We start from the raw sequence: 19,698 nt of genomic DNA, 5'->3' as shown, positions 1-19,698 counted from the left end.
GTGCTACTAGGGCCACCAGGGAAGCTGAAGAGCAGAAGTTTTTAATTTTGATAGAGTTTAACTTATCACTTTTTAATTTTATGGTGTTTTTAATCTAAAAACTCCACTTTTTTTTTTATCTAAGAATTCTTTGCTTAACCTAAGCTTATAAAGATTTCCTCTGTATTTTCTTCTATATAATTTATAATTTTAGCTCTTACATTTAGGTCTATGGTTCATTTTGAGTTAATTTTTGTATATGGTGCAAATTAAGGATTGAGTTTCTTTTTTTCTTTTCTTTTTTTAAATTTCCCTTCTGATTTCTTCTTTCACCCTTTCACTTCTTTCAGTGATTCATCTTATTGATTATTTATAAGTGTGTTGCTTAATTTCCAAATATTTGGGAATTTTTAAATATTTTTCTCTTACTGATTTTTAATTTAATTCCATTATGGTCAGAGAACATACATAGTATGATTTCAGTCCTTTTAAATTTGTTGAGGTTTACTTATGGCCCCAAATATTTTATCAACTCAATCTTTTTTAAAAAATAGTTTCTTTTTCATTATTCTATATCTAAAAGTGACACTTTACCAAATTACTATTTCATATGCCATTTTTATTTTTGAAAAGGTAATGAGTTACAATTGTACTTTACTTAATTGTTAAGAATGATTATTACCTTACTGTGTAAATAATTTTACTCTAATACTGTGTTGATATTTGCTATTTTTGCCTTACTGTAGCCACAAATTTGTAAACTGTTCTTCCCTTTTTATGCTCTTCATAGGTCTAAGATCTGGCAAACTTGGTGAACAGTGTGAAGCAGTTGTCCGCTTTCCCAGGCTCTTTCAGAAGTATCCATTCCCCATTCTCATCAATTCTGCTTTCCTAAAGTTAGCTGATGTTTTCAGAGTTGGGTAAGTCTTTTTAAGGCCTTGGTGTCCTAAAGCACATCGTTCATATTTCTTTATTTTATATTGTGGTCTGTATTCTTTTTGGCTTTTAGGACTTCCACATGGTTCATTACCATTTTAATGGATGCACATGGCAATTTGCAACAAATTTTGGTGTGAAATTTAATGGCATTTTAAGCAAAAGTGAAGGATATAAGTCAGAGAGTACTTATTTCTTTGGGGGACAGGATAATTCAAAATTAAGACAACCTTAATATATTATTGTATATTTCGGAAATATCTGTGGCTTTGTGCAGATATTTCTGATTTAACAGTTTATTTTATAACATGAAATTACATGTTACATGAGATTATGGGTCACTGTGAAGTGCCTGAAACATGTAAGTAAGCACTGAATATACACCTGTTTTTTTCCCTCTGCCATTCCCTCTCCCACTTCTTTCCACCCTTCTCCATGCATTCATGTGCTTATACACACACCAAATCAGACTTGGAGAAATGATGTTGTAGAATTAGCTTGAGAGGAAGATGACCATCTCCTTGGTTATAATATGACTGAGGAGATTGAGTTTGGGGTCCAGGGCTTCTCTTTCTGTTACTACTGTTTTGGTGCCTTGCAGTAGGACTGCAGGCTTTGCTAACTGCTTATGCTTAGCACGCATCTCATGTACAGTTGGCCCTCTGCAACTAAGCATTCTGCATCCATGGGTTCTACCAACCATGGGTCAAAAATATTTGGAAAAAAAATTCCAGAAAGTTCCAAAAAGCAAAACTTGAATTTGCCACACATTGGCAACTATTTACATTGTATTTACATTGATTTATATAGCATTTATATTATATTAGGTATTGTAAATAATCTAGAGATGATTTAAAAGTGTGTGGGAGGATGTGCAAATACCATGCCATTTTGTATAAGGGATTCGAGTCTCCAAGCGTTTTGGTATGGCAGGAGGTAGTCTGGAACCAGTCCCCCTCCCCACCATGGATATCACAGGATGACTGTACAGACTTTAACTCTTTCAGTGGTAAGACAGAGGATATTAAGATTGAAAAACATTGGCCTATTGCTAAAATGTATTAATATCATTAGTGTTGCTTTGATTCCTAATTAAATATTACTTTATAAAGTGGTCTAATTTATTTTATCTGTGGTTTTTCATAGAAACAATTTCCTGAGGCTATGTGTTCTTAAAGTTACTCAACAAAGTGAGAAGCATTTGGAGAAGATTCTAAATGTGGATGAATTTGTGAAGAGGATTTTCTCTGTGATTCATAGTAATGATCCTGTAGCAAGAGCCATCACACTCCGGTATACTCTGTTATGCTAATGAGTCACCACAAGATTGTTTGAGTTGTGATTATATATCCCCAAAAGGCAATATATTTACTTCTATCATTTTGAATATTAAGAATTTATTTTTGTTTTTTCTACTAACAGTCACTGAGAAAATATGGTAACCATCCTAATCTGTAAATGCCTTGCAGCTAACCATCTATGATACTGTTTTGGTAACTTACGTTTGAAATATTTCTCTTTGTGGGTGGATGTTCTGATCTGATAACTCTAAGGTGAATGTGGCTTAGCCTCAGCTTATTTTGAGCTTTTACCTTCCTGACCTTGTTCTACTGTTTCATGTCAGTTTTCTGTATTCATCCTTGGTTATGTGCTTGTTTTTTTATATGATAATTTATATTTGGACTCCTTGGAGAATGCCAGATATAACCATATTAGTTTCTTCAGCCTTTTCTTTTCTTTCTTGGCATTAAAAAAAATTTTTTTTAAGTTTTGTTAGAATTTCATTTTGTAAGCCTTATATCCAGCTTGAACCAATATCCTCATTTTAGGTCTATCATCTATGAAATTATATGCATAATTTTTGGATTGTTTGAAACTCACTTTCCTAAACTCTTCCTTCCTCAATTCTGATATGAGCCCCAGGGAGCATTCTCCTCTCTTCTCTTGATATTGAGGAGAGATTTGAGAATCATGATACAAGTAATCACTGATGTTGAAAAAAAGATTGGGAAGTCTTACTTTTTACTTTGCGGATCTGCTTAATAACAAAAGTATTGAACTCGTAATGCTTTGCTAAAGTGGACTTCTTTATACAACACTGGAAAATTGATATTTTGATGCTTTAATAATTTAAAAGTTTCTTTTACTGGGCTCTCTTTGGTACTTGGCATGTACTTCAAGGTGATTCTTAAAAGTTTTGCTTGTGTTAAATAAGCCATGTTAGTTTTTCTGACATATTGAAGTATGGAAAAGTGTTTAGAATTTGAGTCACTGCTTGATTTCTAAAATTGATACTTTATTAACCTGAGATTTATGGAATGACCTGTAAACTTTAGTTGTGGTAATTTAGCTTTGCCTGTTTCTTCCTTTTCTGACCTTGAGCTTATTGTATTTCCATTCTTCTTGGGTTTCTCTGTTTGTGCAGGATGTTGGGAAGTCTGGCATCAATAATTCCTGAGAGGAAGAATGCTCATCATAGTATTCGTCAGAGTCTGGATTCACATGATAACGTAGAAGTTGAAGCTGCTGTTTTTGCTGCTGCTAACTTCTCTGCACAGTCAAAGTAAGCGTAGGCCTTTTATAATTTGACTTCCCAGGAAGAGGTTTTGAAGGAATAACTCATCTGTGTATATAAAACACTAAGGGATACAGAAAAATGTAAATTGCAAGGTGTATTTTCCAAGAGGGTTTCCGTCATGTTGGGAAAACAGGACTTAAATCCATAAAACAGAAAAGTTAAGTACAGATGTTGGCATTAACTGTAAATGAAATTAGAGTTTCCAGAAGGATGGGATCAGCATGGGATTAGAGTAGTTGGGGAAGGCTTCACTGGGGAGCAGAAGCTTTGTCTACTGAACAGCCTTCCCCAGACATACAGTCCTAATACTAAATTGCTGCTTTCTTACTGTCTTCTCAAGTTTAGCTTTTTGGCAGTAGAACTGTGCACAGTTTGACAGAGACAGTAACTTGAGTTGAAACCAATTTTAATTTCTTTGGGATGTCATAGTCTACTATCTTACAAAACAGTATGTGTGTGTGTGTGTGTGTGTGTGTGTGTGTATATTTTTTTTTTGATGAAATGTTGACCATAGTTTTATTACTATGTTTGACTTGCTTGATTATCCTCTCTAAAAAATATATATTATTCCCTTTAGTGACTGATGGGGAAGTAGCATTGCTTTCTGGAGGACATTTTGGTAATATGTATTTTGCTTCAAACATGTACATTCCTTTGACCTAGAAAATCCACTTATAAGAACTTATCCTAAGGAGTCAGCAATGTGTACTGATATTTACTTACAAGGATGCTAGTTATAGGGTTATAGAAACCAAAAAAATTAGTAACAACTTAAATTCCAATGGAAATAGGTTACATAATAGGTTATATGATATTATAGATTTATTTAAAAAACAAGTATTTATATTTACGGAATAGAAAAAAGACTAGAAGTATATATATCGAAGTATTGCCTCTGGTTGGTAAGATGGTTATCTTACTTTTGTTTTCTTTTTTACAAATTTCTGTATATCCTGCTAGGAGCAAGTTTTGGTTTTATAATCAGATGACTAATGAATTTTTTTTTAATAAAAAGTAGCATTTACATTAAGAGTCTCTGCTAAATTTGGATAAGACTTGAAAGAGTTAATCACCAACAGTCTTCCTTTATATTTTATTAATACATGCACATTCTTCTCTTCAGCTGCTCTTATGAAGCCTTCAGAATTCCAGGATTACTCATTGGAAAAGGAGATTAAAGAATAGAAAGCATATAGTCTTTAATTCACTGATCGAAAGTAGTAGCTGTGGCAATAATTGAGGAAGAGAAATAATCTGAGTAAAGACATTTCCTATTTGTGCTTTTGAACGTTGGCATTTTTTTCTTATTGATGACCAGTAAACATTTAACAGTTTATGTAGAAGCAGTTTTTCACATACCAGGCTTCAGTATGGTATACTTGTGATTTGTGATGTTTAAAAATACCAAATTAGTGCAATAGGGAAGTCTGAAGGGCCTATCTAGATGTATCAGTGTGAATAAGCAAATACGTCTTTTTCAGATTAGCATTTACCTCTTCCCCCAGAAGTGATGACCTGGCTTGAGATCAAATATCTCAACCAATACTGATGGATTTTTATGTTAGTATCTCCATCAATTTTGGATCTTAAACAAATTAGAGAAACTGGCCAAAAAAGACCTTAAGAATTTATTTAATCCTGTTTCCACCTGTCTGCTACCACAACCACATGTGACTTGTTCTGAAAAAGGTTATAATTTTTAAGAGCTAGTCCCAGAGCAGGAGTTGCAAACCCAAATGCCTTCAGGGACCAGGGAGGCATTGTCAATGAGAGAAGTGACTTCACGTGGTGACTGTGGTGAACCGAAGGGTGCACTCACCATCCAAAAGGAGTAGCCCCTTGGTACCAGTAGGTGGTAACAGCGCAGGAGTGTATGACCAATGGTGTGACATCGGAATTTGGGGGTGGGGGGTGGTGGGAAGAAGCTGGAGAATGGGATTATTCTGTTTATTTCACCATACAAGACTATATATTCTTAACATATTCTTAATGCTGACATATTCACCATACAAGACTATATATTCTTAACATATTCTTAATGCTTTAAATTAAGAATAAAAAAAAAATATTATTAGACCAAAAAAAAAGAAAAAAAGAAAAGAAAACTGCAGGCTTCTAACTTGCAGTTTATTGACCCTAGAGGAGTGTAACAGACTTTTAAACTTTGAGTTGTTATCAAAGTTATTATATGGTTAGTGGGACTTCCCTGGTGGTGCAGTGGTTGGGAGACCACCTGCCAACGCAAGGGACACGTGTTCGAGCCCTGGTCTAGGAAGATCCCACATGCCGCGGAGCAGCTGAGCCCATGCACCACAACCATTGAGCCTGCGCTCTAGAGCCCACGAGCCACAACTACTGAGTCCGCACACCAGGACTACTGAAGCCCGCGCGCCTAGAGACTGTGCTCCACAGCAAGAGAAGCCACCGCAGTGAGGAGCCCGCGCACTGCAACAAAGAGTGGACCCCGCTCGCTGCAACTAGAGAAAGCTCGAGCACAGCAGCAAAGACCCAACGCAGCCAAAAAATTAAAAAAAAAAAAAAAAAAGATACTATTTTTTAAAAAGTTATTATATAGTTAGTGAAGAAATACTTAGTGACTATCCATCATGTCCAGACTCTATTCCAAGCACCAGGAATACAGAAGTAGAAAAGATGAATGACCTGTTGTGATGTAAACACAAAATAGTTTCAGCTGCTCATTAATGTTATGGAAAAATAGAGCAGTGTTGTCATTGTGACGATGACCTGAGTGAGCTGCTTAGGTAGAGTGATCAGGGAAGGCCTCACTGAGTAGGTGACATTTGAGCTGAAACTGGGTCCTGAAGAAGAGGCAGCAATCTAGAGGAAGGATACTCCAAGCAGAAGGAATAACAAGTACAAGAGCACTCTGAAATGTGAACAGATCATCTATACATACCTAATACGCCTTTTGCCTTATACCTGAAAGACATTTACAACTTACTTTTTCTTATCAAATGTGAGGCTGATATCAGAGCAGTAGTTTTGAAACTATTTGGTATCAGAATCCCTTTACACTCTTCAAACATTATTGAAGTCCTCAAAGAGGTTTTTTTGTTTATATGGATTATTATATCAACTGATAGTTACTGTATTAGAATGAAAATGCCTAAATTTTTAAAATATTTATTAGTTCATTTAAAAAGTAACAAATTCTGGGGCTTTCCTGGTGGCACAGTGGTTGAGCGTCCACCTGCCGATGCAGGGGACACGGGTTTGTGCCCCGGTCTGGGAAGATCCCACATGCCGCAGAGCGGCTAGGCCCGTGAGCCGTGCCCGCTGAGCCTGCGCGTACGGAGCCTGTGCTCCACAACAGGAGAGGCCACAACAGTGAGAGGCCCGCGTACCGCCAAAAAAAAAAAAAAAAAGTAACAAATTCTTAATATGTTAACATAAAAATATCTTTATGAAAATAATTATTTTCGAAAACAAAAATCAATTTTGTGGGAAGAGTGGCGTTGTTTTACATTTTTACAAATCTCTTTAATGTCTGGCTGGATTCTCATATCTGATTCTGTGTTCACTGTTTCTGTTGCAATGTTATTTTGGTTAAAATATGTGAAAAAAATCCAGCCTTACACAGATATATAGTTGGAAAAGAGAGGAGTGTTTTTAAAGGCTTTATAGGTAATTATGTATGTTTCTTTGATACTATACCAAAACTAGAAAGTGTTGGTTCTTAAAGGTTAATTGCCCTGTGAACTCTAAAACCACCAGTGAATATGTACATTGAAAGCCATTGGCCTCTCTTACCCGTGTATGGTTTTATAACTTAGATATTGGTCTTCTGAAAAATATTGGTTCACTGTGTTATGCAGGTCTTCCAAATGTTGACCTTTTTCATTGTAAAATATCAAAGGATCACATTTGTTGCTATCACCACTGATCTCATCAGGAAGGTCTGTGAATATTAAGCTGTCAAGCTCATGGTGACAGATACAAGTTTTCTGAAATGCTAATTTTTGCTTAGAAGCTGAGATTGGCAAAAAATTTTCCCAGTTACTTTCCTTAAAGTTACAAGCTTTCTTTATTCATCTTTTTAGAAAATATCTGCAAATAGCTAACTCTGAATAATTATGGAATTTCATGAAAAAAAAATGGGTAGTTCATGTCGAAACTCAAATGACTGCATGGTACTTTTCCTGCAGACAACCACTGTGTACTTGATGTGTGCTTTCCATTTTGTCAGAGAATATTAAATAATATCTTAATGGCAGAAAATGTTTTATATAGACATCTAAACTGAAGAGGAGAAGTATTCCATGCCCTGTGTATAATTTATCATGACTAAAAGAGCCAAGTTAGATCATATTATCTGTACCTTATTTCCTTACATGTTATATAATGTTTTATCCCAAACATTCATGTTATTAATAATTTTTGCAACATTCAGTGATATTTCAATTGCAACAGACTCAAAAGCAACACCTTGGAAAATACTTTACACGTATATAATATTTTTAAAATGCCTACTTTGTTTTTAATTTTTATTTTATTTTTTTAATTGAAATATAGTTTGTTTACAATGTTGTGTTAGTTTTAGGTGTATAGCAAAGTGATTCAGTTATGCATATATATCTATTTTTCAGACTCTTTTCCCATATAGGTTATTACAAAATATTGAGTATAGTTCCCTGTGCTATACAGTAGGTCCTATTTGTTATCTATTTTATATATAGTAGTGTAGTTTTATGTATAGTAGTTTTATATATAGTGTAGTTTTATATATAGTAGTGTATGTTAACCCCAAACTCCTAATTTATCCCTCCTCCTCCTCCCCCTCCCCCTTGGTAAGCACAAGTCTATTTTCCATGTCTGTGGGTCTATTTCTGTTTTGTATATAAGTTCATCTGTATTATTTTTTTTTTGATTCCACATTTAAGCTGTATCATATTTGTCTTTTTCAGTCTGGCTTACTTAGTATGACAATCTAGGTCCATCCATGTTGCTGCAAATGGCATCTTTCATTCTTTTTTATGGCTGAGTAATGTTCCATTGTATATATGTACCACATCTTCTTTATCTGTTCATCTGTTGATGGATATTTAGGTTGTTTCCATGTCTTGGCTATTGTAAATAGTGCTGCAGTGAACATTGGGGTGCATGTATCTTTTCAAATTATGGTTTTCTCAGGGTATATGCCCAGTAGTGGGATTGCAGGATCATATGGTAGTTCTATTTTTAGTTTTTTAAGGCGCCTCCATACTGTTCTCCCTAGTAGCTGCACCAATTTACCTTCCCACCAGCAATGTAGGAGGGTTCCCTTTTCTCCACACCCTCTCCAGCATTTATTATTTGTAGACTTTTTGATGATGGCCATTCTGACTGGTGTAAGGTGATACCTCATTGTAGTTTTGATTTGCGCTTCTCTAGTAATTAGCGATGTTGAGCATCCTTTCATGTGCCTTTTGGCCATCAGTATGTCTTCTTTCTTCTTTGGAGAAATTTCTGTTTAGATCTTCTGCCCATTTTTTGATTGGGTTGTTTGTTTCTTTGATATTGAGCTGTATGAGCTGTTTGTGTTATTTGGAGATTAATCCTTTGTTGCATCGTTTGCAAATATTTTCTCCCATTCTGTAGGTTGTCTTTTTGCTTTGCATATGGTTTCCTCTACTGTGCAAAAGCTTTTAAGTTTAATTAGGTCCCATTTGTTTATTTTTGTTTTTATTTCCATTACTCTAGGAGATGGATCCAAAAAGATTTATGTCAGAGAGTATTCTGCCTGTTTTCCTCTGGGAGTTTTATAGTATCCAGTCTTACATTTAGGTCTTTAATCTAAAAAATGGCCACTTTTAAATAATTTGGCTCTTAGTAAGATGCTATCCATATTTCCTACTGCGTTTCTACTACTTCATACTTACTCTGTTTTTCTAAAATTCAGAATATTTGGTATATATTTTATTGTTTACGTAAGTGATCGCTTGTGTGTTGAAAGCTTCTCTTAATTAAAAGTGCATCCTAAAACATTGTAGACCGAGATAGTGACCTTGAGTCTTTCAGACAGTGTCATTTAGTAATGCACATTGCAACAATGCTCATAAATCAGAGCATTTTTCCTTGAAAATCATGTGGGAACAGCGTTGGCATAAACCCACTGCTGTTTGGAGTTTTGGTTTCAGTTGCATTTCTTACCCCACCCCTGGCACCTGACCTTAGGAATATTAGTTACGATTTGGAGTATTGCATTTCTCCTGTGCTTACTGTGTTCTGTTTCTTTTAAGCCCTCAGAAAACTGAAGCAAATTTAATTGTTTGGTTTTAAAAATTTTGCTGTTTTCTCTTTCCAAAGGGATTTTGCTGTAGGAATCTGTAACAAAATCAGTGAAATGATTCAAGGTATGTATGCTTCATTTGGTATTATGAAGTAACTTAATGGGATTTATATTAATAATAGCTGCTAACATCTATTGAGTACTTACTGTGTGCTAGTCACTATTCATTCGTTTATTCATTCAAATAATGTTTATTAAGTGTCTTCTAAATGCCAGAACTATCCTAAGTGCTTAGGATACAGTAGTACACAAAACAAAGCCCTTGCCCTCATGTAACCTACATTCTATTGGTGGAAGGGTTGGCGGTGGCAACAGGTAAGTAAATTTATGACATACCAGGTGCTGCGGAGAACAAGTGCGGTAAGAAGGATAGAGAGTCCCCAGAGCAGATGGCAGGATAGAAGGGGGGAAGCTGCTGTTTTATATATGTTGATCAAGGAAGACTTCTGATAAAGTGATATTTGAGTGAGAAATACAGATATTTAGGGAGAAAACATTCTGACCTGGGGGAGAGCTGTGCTGTTAGGAGCTCTGGGACTCTCTTCACTCTGCTAATGTCCCTCCAGTATCTTGCAGCTGCAACGAAACTCAAATCCAAATTCCTCACTGTAGCCTACAAAGCCTTAGTATTCTAATCTCATCTTCCATACTGTGCTTCACATGTATTACCCCATTTACCCTCATAATATTCATAAAAGGAAGTTCTGGGGTTACAGCATTGCACAGCTCTAGAGAACACGACTCTCTTTGTGTATTTCTAGATGGCATTTCTTTGAATTGTGCAATTTGGCAGACTTGGATAGGTAATACTACTACCTCTATTTTATGGAAAAGGAAATGGAGCCCCAATAAAATTGCTTAATTGAAGACTAAGATACAGTGGTTGAGCTTTGTCCTGTTTCTGTTTATTCCTTTGTCTTTTTTCCCCTGCTGCCAGAAAAGGGCTGTCCTGCAGAAAGCTATCATTAGAAGGAAGCATCACTCATTCATTGAGCAGGTTTTTATTGAATGCCTGCTGTATCAGACAAGATCTCAGCAGGAAACAGATGTCACACTTGAGCTGAGATAATTAGTAGGGTTTAATGAAGGAACCATTTACAAAGGTGTGGGCAAGGTAAACTATAGGGGATGATGTAGTCCTATACCCCTCTATGGTGCAGGAGAGGGAGTGGTTACCAGAACCTGGAGTCACATCAAGAGGGCCACTTTGAAAAACTGACCTTCAGAATGATGTGACCTGATGTGACCCTGCAGAGAAGGAGCCAAGGAATAAATACTCGGTCCTGAGCATTCTTCTCTTCCCCTCTGCTGGGGCTCTCCACCCAGAGAGAAGGCAAATAGCAAGGGAATTGATGTAAGCTATAGAGGTAAGCCTCCTAGGGTGCTGGAGGATTCTGTATAGCTTGAGTGGTGGCTCTATGGATATATTCATATGTAGAAACCATTAATATGCATACTTAAGATTCATTTTTGTTCCATAAGTTTTATCTGTAAAAAATTAAAGTAGGGACTTCCTAGTGATGCAGTGGTTAAGAATCCACCTGCCAGTGCAGGGGACACGGGTTCAAGCCCTGGTCCGGGAAGATCCCACATGCTGCAGAGCAACTAAGCCCATGCACCACAACTACTGAGCCTGCACTCTAGAGCCCGCGAGCCACAACTACTGAGCCCACGTGCCACAACTACTGAAGCCCGCGTGCCTAGAGCCCGTGCTCTGCAACAAGAGGAGCCACCGGGGCCTCCCTGGTGGCACAGTGGTTGAGAGTCCGCCTGCCGATGCAGGGGCCGCGAGTTCGTGCCCTGGTCTGGGAAGATCCCAGAGGCCGCAGAGCGGCTGGGCCCGTGAGCCATGGCCGCTGAGCCTGCACGTCCGGAGCCTGTGCTCCGCAACGGGAGAGACCACAACAGTGAGAGGCCTGCGTACCGCAAAAAAGAAAAAAAGAGAGAAGCCACCGCAGTGAGAAGCCTGCACACCGCAACGAAGAGTAGCCCCTGCTCACTGCAACTGGAGAAAGCCCGTGCACAGCAACGAAGACCCAGTGCAGCCAAAAATAATTAAATAAAAACAAACAAATAAATAAATTTAAAATGGAAGTAAATGAACAGGAATTAGGAGATAGAGAGACAAGGAGAAAAACACAGGGGTAGGAATGAGGGCGAGGTGGCGGAATATTGGAGCTCAAGATATAGAAGTGGTGAGCAAGTTTTAGGAATAAAGTATCCTTAAATTAAATTTTAAGCTGCTTGTGTTTCTGCAAAATAAAATCTTGAGTCTCCCTAAGCCTTCAGTAAAAATGTCTGTAAACGCAAAGAGTCCCTCTGACTGCTGGATTGAGAATAGACTTGCAGAGGAGAAGGGGGGGATATGCGACAGGAATCTGCCATGGGGAAAAGCCTAAGTAGAGACAATACTTAGGACACTGTTGCAATGGTCCAGTCAAGAGATGGTGGTGGAAATGGACCAATGTGATAGCAATGAAGGTGGAAAGACAGCCAGATTTGAGTTATATTTTGAAGATAGCAACCAACAAGATCTGTTGATAAATTTGGATGTGGGTGTGAGAGAAATAAGGGAATCAAGAAAGACTCCAAGTTCTGAGGAGCTGTAATGATGGAGTTGTCATATCCTGAAATGGGAAAAGTTGGAGGGGCAATTTCGTAGCAAAGAGCAGGAGTTCTCTTTGGGCTGTGTTAAGTATAAAATACATCTGAGACATCCCATTGGAGATGACCAGAGGTAATGGGATATACATATCTGAAGTTCAGGGAGCAGGGAGGCGAGGGGGAGGCAGTCTTTAAAAGCATATAGCTGGTAATAGAAGCCATGGGCTTATATAAGCTCACTCAGGGAAAGTACATAGGGTAAGAAGATAATACAGTACCAAGCCCAAGGAATACCAGAAATTAAAGTGTGGATAAAGAGGAGAATACAAAGAGATTGAGAAAGGACAAAAACCAGGAAGAGTGTGAAAAATCAGAAGCTATTGAGAAAGAGTTTCAAAGATAGACTGGTCATTCAAATGCATTCAGTACCTTAAGGATCAAAACAGTAATAACATAAGCCTGATACGATCCTGCAGAGAGAAAACCAGGGAGTAAATGCTCTGACCTCATTCTTCTCCCTCCCATCTCCTGGGACTCTCTGCTTTGGCTAAACTCAAAGAGAGGCCAAATAGTAAGGGACTTAGTTGATGTAAGCCACTGTTGGATGTTGAAATGATATTTATGTATTCACACTAACAGTTACTTCACAGTGGCAAAACCAGTGATCAGCAGAGATAAATTAGCTTTTGACATACGTGTGGTACATTATGATTGACAGTTTTTTGTTCACTGTCACCTCAAAGCCGTGCTGTAGAAGAAAAGACTTTTGTTTATGTAGCTCCAATGTTGACAGGAAAAGATGCTTTGGAATGAATCCTCATGGAGTTCCAGCTTTGTATGCTGTAAAGAAAGGCATTGCTACACAAAGTTCAGAGAGTTTCAGAACTGCTCCATACACAGTCTGTTCACATCCTGATCTTGACTTAGAATTGAAGGAAATAATTAAAATTGTAAATATAATCAAATAATCGCCATTGAGTTTGTACATATACGTGTGTATATGTATACATGTATGTGTATATCTTTTAGTATCCTTTGGGAAGAAACAGGCAGCAAATATGACTGCTTTCTACTGTGCCTTTTAAGGGCATTTTCTACTATCAGCATGTAGTTTAATAAGCACCCACAACTTAATGTTAAGATACATACTTTTGGAAAAAAACTATTGAACTTGTTGATTAGCTCTAGTATATAATTATCTTTAATGTTATAACCATAATACTAATATACTATTTGTTTTTAACTGGTCATTTTGCTAATTGAATCAGACCTTTTAACTGTGAACTATTATCCAGGATGATGATCAGAAATCTCTAAGCATTCTTTCTGTATCTAGGTCTAGCCACACCAGTCGACTTGAAGCTGAAATTGATCCCTATCCTGCAGCACATGCACCATGATGCAATATTGGCATCCAGTGCTCGTGAGCTCTTACAACAGCTGGTCACATCCTATCCTTCCAACAAAATGGTGATTGTTTCTTTGCACACCTTTACTCTGCTTGCAGCTTCATCTTTGGTTGATACGCCTAAGCAGGTAATGTCAATTTTCTTTAACTGCCTTTTCAATAAACTTGCATATTAAGTATACGATAAAAAGTAAGTAACCCATAAGTTTTGATAACTTATCTTTGATAAAGATCAGAGGTTTCATTTCCTTTTGCTTGCTTTTTTCCTCTGTTCATAGTGCTAATTCTTAGGAGCCTTGAGAGAAATGAGGGGGAGGTGGGGGTACGTGACAGAGCATGGAGTTGGCGGGGAAAAAAAAGGGAAGAATTGAGTGTTTGAGGCCAGGTCTTGTGCTGGAACCTTGCAAGTTAAATGATAGTGTATTTCTATACAAGAGGAGAAAGAGGTCCAAACATGGGCACATAGCGAATAAATGACAGGGCTGTAATTTGAAATGAGCCCTGTCTCAAATGTAACTTTCACTAACTTACACTGCATCCCTAATGATAATTTCAGTGACAGTATCATTCAAGGAGTGACTTATTTCCTTTGTAGATTCAGCTTCTATTGCAGTATTTGAAGAATGACCCCAGGAAAGCAGTAAAGAGACTTGCTATTCAAGATCTGAAATTACTTGCCAGTAAAACACCACATACTTGGAGTAGGGAAAACATTCAGGTATGCAGAGCTTTGAACATTAATATTTTATATAGAAAAATAATATAGCATTATAATAGAGCATATTGTTTTGCTTTACATTTTTATATTGGGTTGGCCAAAAGGTTTGTTTGGTTTTTTCTGTAAGCTAGGCTCTAGTGGCACTTAGTTGTCTTTAACTTCATTCGAAACAGTTTTGTTAGATTGTATGTGACAGCTGTCATATCAGCGTACGTTTAATACAAGACTTATCAAAATTGGTGAATTTTTGTGTAGCCATTTTAATATTGAAGATGGAAGAAAAAAGCAACATTTTTGACCTATTATGCTTTATTATTTCAAGAAAGGTAAAAATGCAAAAAAAGATTTGTGCAGTGTATGGAGAAGGTGCTGTCAGTAACTGAACATGTCAAAAGTGGTTTGTGAGGTTTCGTGCTGGAGATTTCTCGCTGGACGTTGCTCCACGGTTGGATACCCCAGTTGAAGTTGATAGCCATCAAATCGAGATATTAATTGAGAACAATTAACATTATACCCCACAGAAGATAGCTGACATACTCAGAATATCCAGTCAAGCATTGAAAATCATTTACACCAGCTTGGTTATGTTAATCGCTTTGATGTTTGGGTTCCACATAAGTTATATTTCCACATGCGATTCTCTACTTAAACGTAACAAAAACATTCCGTTATTAAAACAAATTGTGTATACGTATAGCTGATTTCACTTTGTTATACAGCAGAAACTAACAGAACATTGTAAAGCAATTACACTACAATAAAGATGTTAAAAAAAAAATTGTGACAGGCGATGAAAAGTGGATACTGTACAATAATGTAGAACGGAAGAGATCGTGGGGCAAGCGAAATGAACCACCGCCAACCACACCAAAGGCCGGTCTTCATCCAGAGAAGGTGATGTGTATATGGTGGGATTGGAAGGGAGTCCTCTATTATGAGCACCTTTCGGAAAACCAAAGGATTAATTGCAACAAGTACTACTCCCAATTAGACCAACTGAAAGTAGCACTCGACGAAAAGTGTCTAGAATTAGTCAGTATACTAATCTTTCATCAGGATAATGTAAGACAGAATGTTTCTTTGATGACCAGGCGAAAACTGTTACAGCTTGGCTGGGAAGTTCTGACTCATCTGCCATATTCACCAGACAATGCACCTTCGGATTTCCATTTATTTTGGTCTTTACAAAATTCTCTTAATGGAAAAAATTTCAATTTCCTGGAAGACTGTAAAAGGCACCTGGAACAGTTCTTTGCTCAAAAACATAAAAAGTTTTGGAAAGATGGAATTATGAAGTTGCCTTAAAAATGACAGAAGGTAGTGGCACAAAAGGGTGAATATGTTGTTCAGTAAAGTTTTTGGTGGAAATGAAAAAGGTGTCTTTTAGTTTTACTTACAAACCAAAGGCACTTTTTGGCCAACCCAATATTATCTTTGTCTTTTTCTAAGTGTTTCAATCTAAAAAATTTCTAAGAGCATTGTTGATATTGGTGGCAGAAGTTAGAAGTGGCAAAGTAAATATATAAAACTTCTTTCTTTTTTTCCCTTTTTTTTCCAGTTTTATTGAGATAAAATTGACAGAGCATTGTATAAGTTTTAGTTATACAGTGTAATGATTCGACTTACATCATGAAATTATTACACAATAAGTTTAGTGAACATCCATCATCTCATAGATACAAAATTAAAGAATTTAAAAAACATTTTTTTGTGTGATAAGAACTCTTAGGATTTACTTTCTTAACAACTTTCATACATAACCTAACAGCAGTGTTAATTATATTTATCATGCTATACATTACATTCCTGGTACTTATTTATCTTATAACTGGAAGTTTGTGCCTTTTGGCTGCTTTCATCCAACTACCCCGTGCCTCTGGTAACCACAAATCTGCTCTCTTTTTCTATGAGTTTGTTTATATGTTTGTTTGTTTGTGTGCTTGCTTTTGAAGTATAACTGAGCTGCAACACTGTGTTAGTTCCTGTTACACAACATAGTAATCTTTTTCTATACATTTCAAAATGATCACCATGATAAGTCTAGTTATGCTGTGTCACCATTCAAAGATATTACTTAGTTATTGAAAAATTTACATCCTTTAATGTTTAGGTTTGTTTTAGTGAATTAGACTTGCCTCTCAGTTTCTTTTTAATTGTCCCATAGCAGCACCAAGGCTAATTGAGAAGCCCAGTTAAATTGTTTATTTTATTCTTGTCTCCTTTACTCAATTTAGGGAGAACAGTTTTGGTGCTGACTGTATTTATTAGAGAAAGGTACTGGATGGGTAACTTAGCGAACTGTATTTCTCCTTTTCACACAGAGGAAAAGACATTCTTAAGTTTTCTTTTGTAAATACAAGAACAGATTTCAATCTCTAGACTTTTAATGTGACATCTTTTGTAGCATTTCCTAGGTTAAATTAATGTTTTATATTTATTTTTTCTCAAAGTGGAACCCTATTTGTTTACCCATTACTGATGACAGATGCACCACTTTTAAAAAAATGCTGCTTAAAGTGAAATGGAAAATTGTCAGAAATAAATCTTACTTTCATGGATTTTATTATCTCTTGGTATGATCATAGCTACAGTGTAACAAAAACCTTTGAATTTCAGATTATGAAAACTGAGCTGCTGTGTTTTTTTGTTTGTTTGCAATTTTCTAAACATGTTTTGGTATATTATGATTGATAGTCACAAATACCCCAAGACATAAGGACAGTAATTAGTATTTGCACTTAATAGATGAGCAAATTAGGGTTCAGAGAGACTTAATATGCTTAAGAGAGCTTCTTAAGAGGACTTAATTAAGAATTAAGAGAGCTCTGTCCTCTTGTGTTTTTTTCTACTAAACATATTATCCAAGAAGAGAATGTGCTCAGTCATTTTAGGGAACGAAACCAAGTGAGAGCACTGTATTATTCTATCTCATTTCTTTCCTTATTTTGAGATAAATCACACATACAAAGAAGTATGTACAATGTATATTTAATAGTTTAAATAATAATTGTAAATCAAAACCCATGTAACCACCATCCAGCTAGAAAGAGAACACTGCAAAATCACAGAACCCTGCTTCCTTCTCTCACATCGTTCTCCCTGATCAGAGCCTTAATACCCACCCAATGGAAACCACTGTTTTGACCTTTGTGATAATCATTTCTTTGCCCTTTATAGTTTTACCATCTATATATATGCCTCCCTAAAAATATTGTTTAGTTTTGTTTGTTTTTACTTCTTTTGCTCAACATTATACTGATGAGACTCATTCATGTGGGTGCATGTTTTTTTCCTTTAATTGATATACAGTTGTCCCTTGACATCTTTGGGGGCTTGGTTCCAGTACCCCCTGCTGAATACCAAAATCCTCAGATGCTCAAGTTCCTTGTATAAAATAGTAGTTTTTGCATATAACCTATGTATATCCTCCTATATACTTTAAATCATCTTTAGATTACTTACAATACCTAATACAATGTAAATATTATGTAAGTAGTTATAAATAAAATGTAAATGCAGTGTAAATAGTTGCCCTTGCCGTGCTCTGAAATGGTTAAGAGCTATGACATAAGAATTTTCTGTCTTCTGAGGGTATAGCTTTAAAAGTGCCTTAAGTCCATCTGAACCTGGAACTTCTTCCAGGGATAGAGTTTTGAGAATATTTCTAATTACTTACATGGTTATTGCCCTATCAAAGTTTTCTACCTCTTGAATCAGTTTTGATAATTTGTTTTCCATTTAATTTATTTTGCAGATTCATGAGTATCAATACGTATAAAGAACCTTTATAATTTTTAGTTTCTCCGTGTTTAAAATTTTGTCTTTATTTTATTCTTACTATTGTGTTTATGTTCCCCTTTTCTTGCCAGAAGCATGGCTTTCTTGTGCCTTTCAAGTGGTTGGTACATTTATTTTTATTCTTCTGTTTAATAATGAAAGCACTTAAGGCTATTAATTTTCCTCTTAGTGCAGGTTGGCCACATTCCATAAATTACAACTTTCAGTGTTCCCATTGCCATTAATTTGAAATGCACTTTTTTTTAAAAAATAAATTTATTTATTTTTTGGCTGTGTTGGGTCTTCGTTGCTGTGCGTGGACTTTCTCCAGTTGCGGTGAGCGGGGGCTACTCTTCGTTGCAGTGCGGGGGCTTCTCATTGCGGTGGCTTCTCTTGTTGCGGAGCACAGGCTCTAGGCGCGTGGGCTTCAGTAGTTGCAGCACATGGGCTCAGTAGTTGTGGCTCGCGGGCTCTAGAGCACAGGCTCAGTAGTTGTGGCACACGGGCTTAGTTGCTCCGCGGCATATGGGATCTTCCCAGCCAGGGCTTGAACCCATGTCTCCTGCATTGGCAGGAGGATTCTTAACCACTGCGCCACCAGGGAAGTCCCTGAAATGCACTTTTTAAGTCAGATTTTGTGGTATAATTTATTTACAGAAACTTTTCTAGGTACACAGCTCTAGATATGCAGTTCAAATTTTGACAGATGTATACAGTTGTGTAACTACCACCACAATTGTGATATAGAACATTTTCAAATCACTCCAGAGTTCCTTCAGGCCCCTCTAGTCAGTTTTTCCCCTAACCCCTGACTAGTACTGAACTGATTTCTATCCCTATAATTTTGCCTTTCCAAATTATAAATGGAAGCATACAATATGTAGCCTTTTGGGTATGGCTTCTTTTGCTTAACATAATGCTTAGCATAATTCATCCATGTTGTTACATGAAGCAGTAGTTTGTTCTGTTTTACTGCTGAGTAGTATCCCAGTATATGGACCATAGTTTATTTATCCGTTGACAGCTTCATGGACATTTGAATTGTTTCCAGTTTTTTGTTTTTGCTATTATAAATAAAGCTTTTATTGTACAGATCTTTGTAGGACATTTCTTGGGTAAAAACCTAGGAGTAGAATTGTTGGGTTGTGTGGTAAATGTATGTTTAACTTTGTAAGAAACTGCCAAACTGTTTTCTATAATGGCTGTACCAGTTTACATACTAAGCGGCACTGTATGAGTTGTAGTTCTTTATCCTTGCTAGCACTTTTTATTGTATGGCTTTGTAATTTTAGTCTTTTGAATAGTTGTGTAGTGGTATCCACCAGCATCGTATAGGCTTGTCATCCAGATCTCTTCTTTAGTGAAATGCCTGCTCTAATCTTTTATGCTGCTTTTTTTTTTCAGGTTTT

General features: G+C 36.5%; 1 protein-coding gene across 3 annotated transcripts in view; it reads left to right on the top strand.

Moving 5' to 3' along the window:
* INTS7 (integrator complex subunit 7) overlaps positions 1 to 19,698 on the top strand; it is a 99,942-nt gene that overhangs the window by 18,352 nt on the left and 61,892 nt on the right. For 2 of the 3 annotated variants that reach the window (XM_022593433.2, XM_089909437.1), the window contains exons 2-7: positions 770 to 899; positions 2,062 to 2,208; positions 3,341 to 3,478; positions 9,800 to 9,846; positions 13,723 to 13,922; positions 14,390 to 14,512. In XM_022593433.2, the coding sequence (XP_022449141.1) occupies positions 770 to 899; positions 2,062 to 2,208; positions 3,341 to 3,478; positions 9,800 to 9,846; positions 13,723 to 13,922; positions 14,390 to 14,512 (785 nt within the window). The remainder of the gene's footprint in view (positions 1 to 769; positions 900 to 2,061; positions 2,209 to 3,340; positions 3,479 to 9,799; positions 9,847 to 13,722; positions 13,923 to 14,389; positions 14,513 to 19,698) is intronic. The other variant, XM_089909431.1, reaches the window with a different exon arrangement.

The sequence above is a fragment of the Delphinapterus leucas genome, chromosome 1 (genome assembly GCF_059928025.1).
Source record: "Delphinapterus leucas isolate spDelLeu-1000000601 "Yukka" chromosome 1, BTC_Dleu_Yukka2, whole genome shotgun sequence".
NCBI lineage: Eukaryota > Metazoa > Chordata > Mammalia > Artiodactyla > Monodontidae > Delphinapterus > Delphinapterus leucas.
Note: the sequence above shows the minus strand (reverse complement) of the source record. Positions and strands in the feature narration are given on the sequence as shown.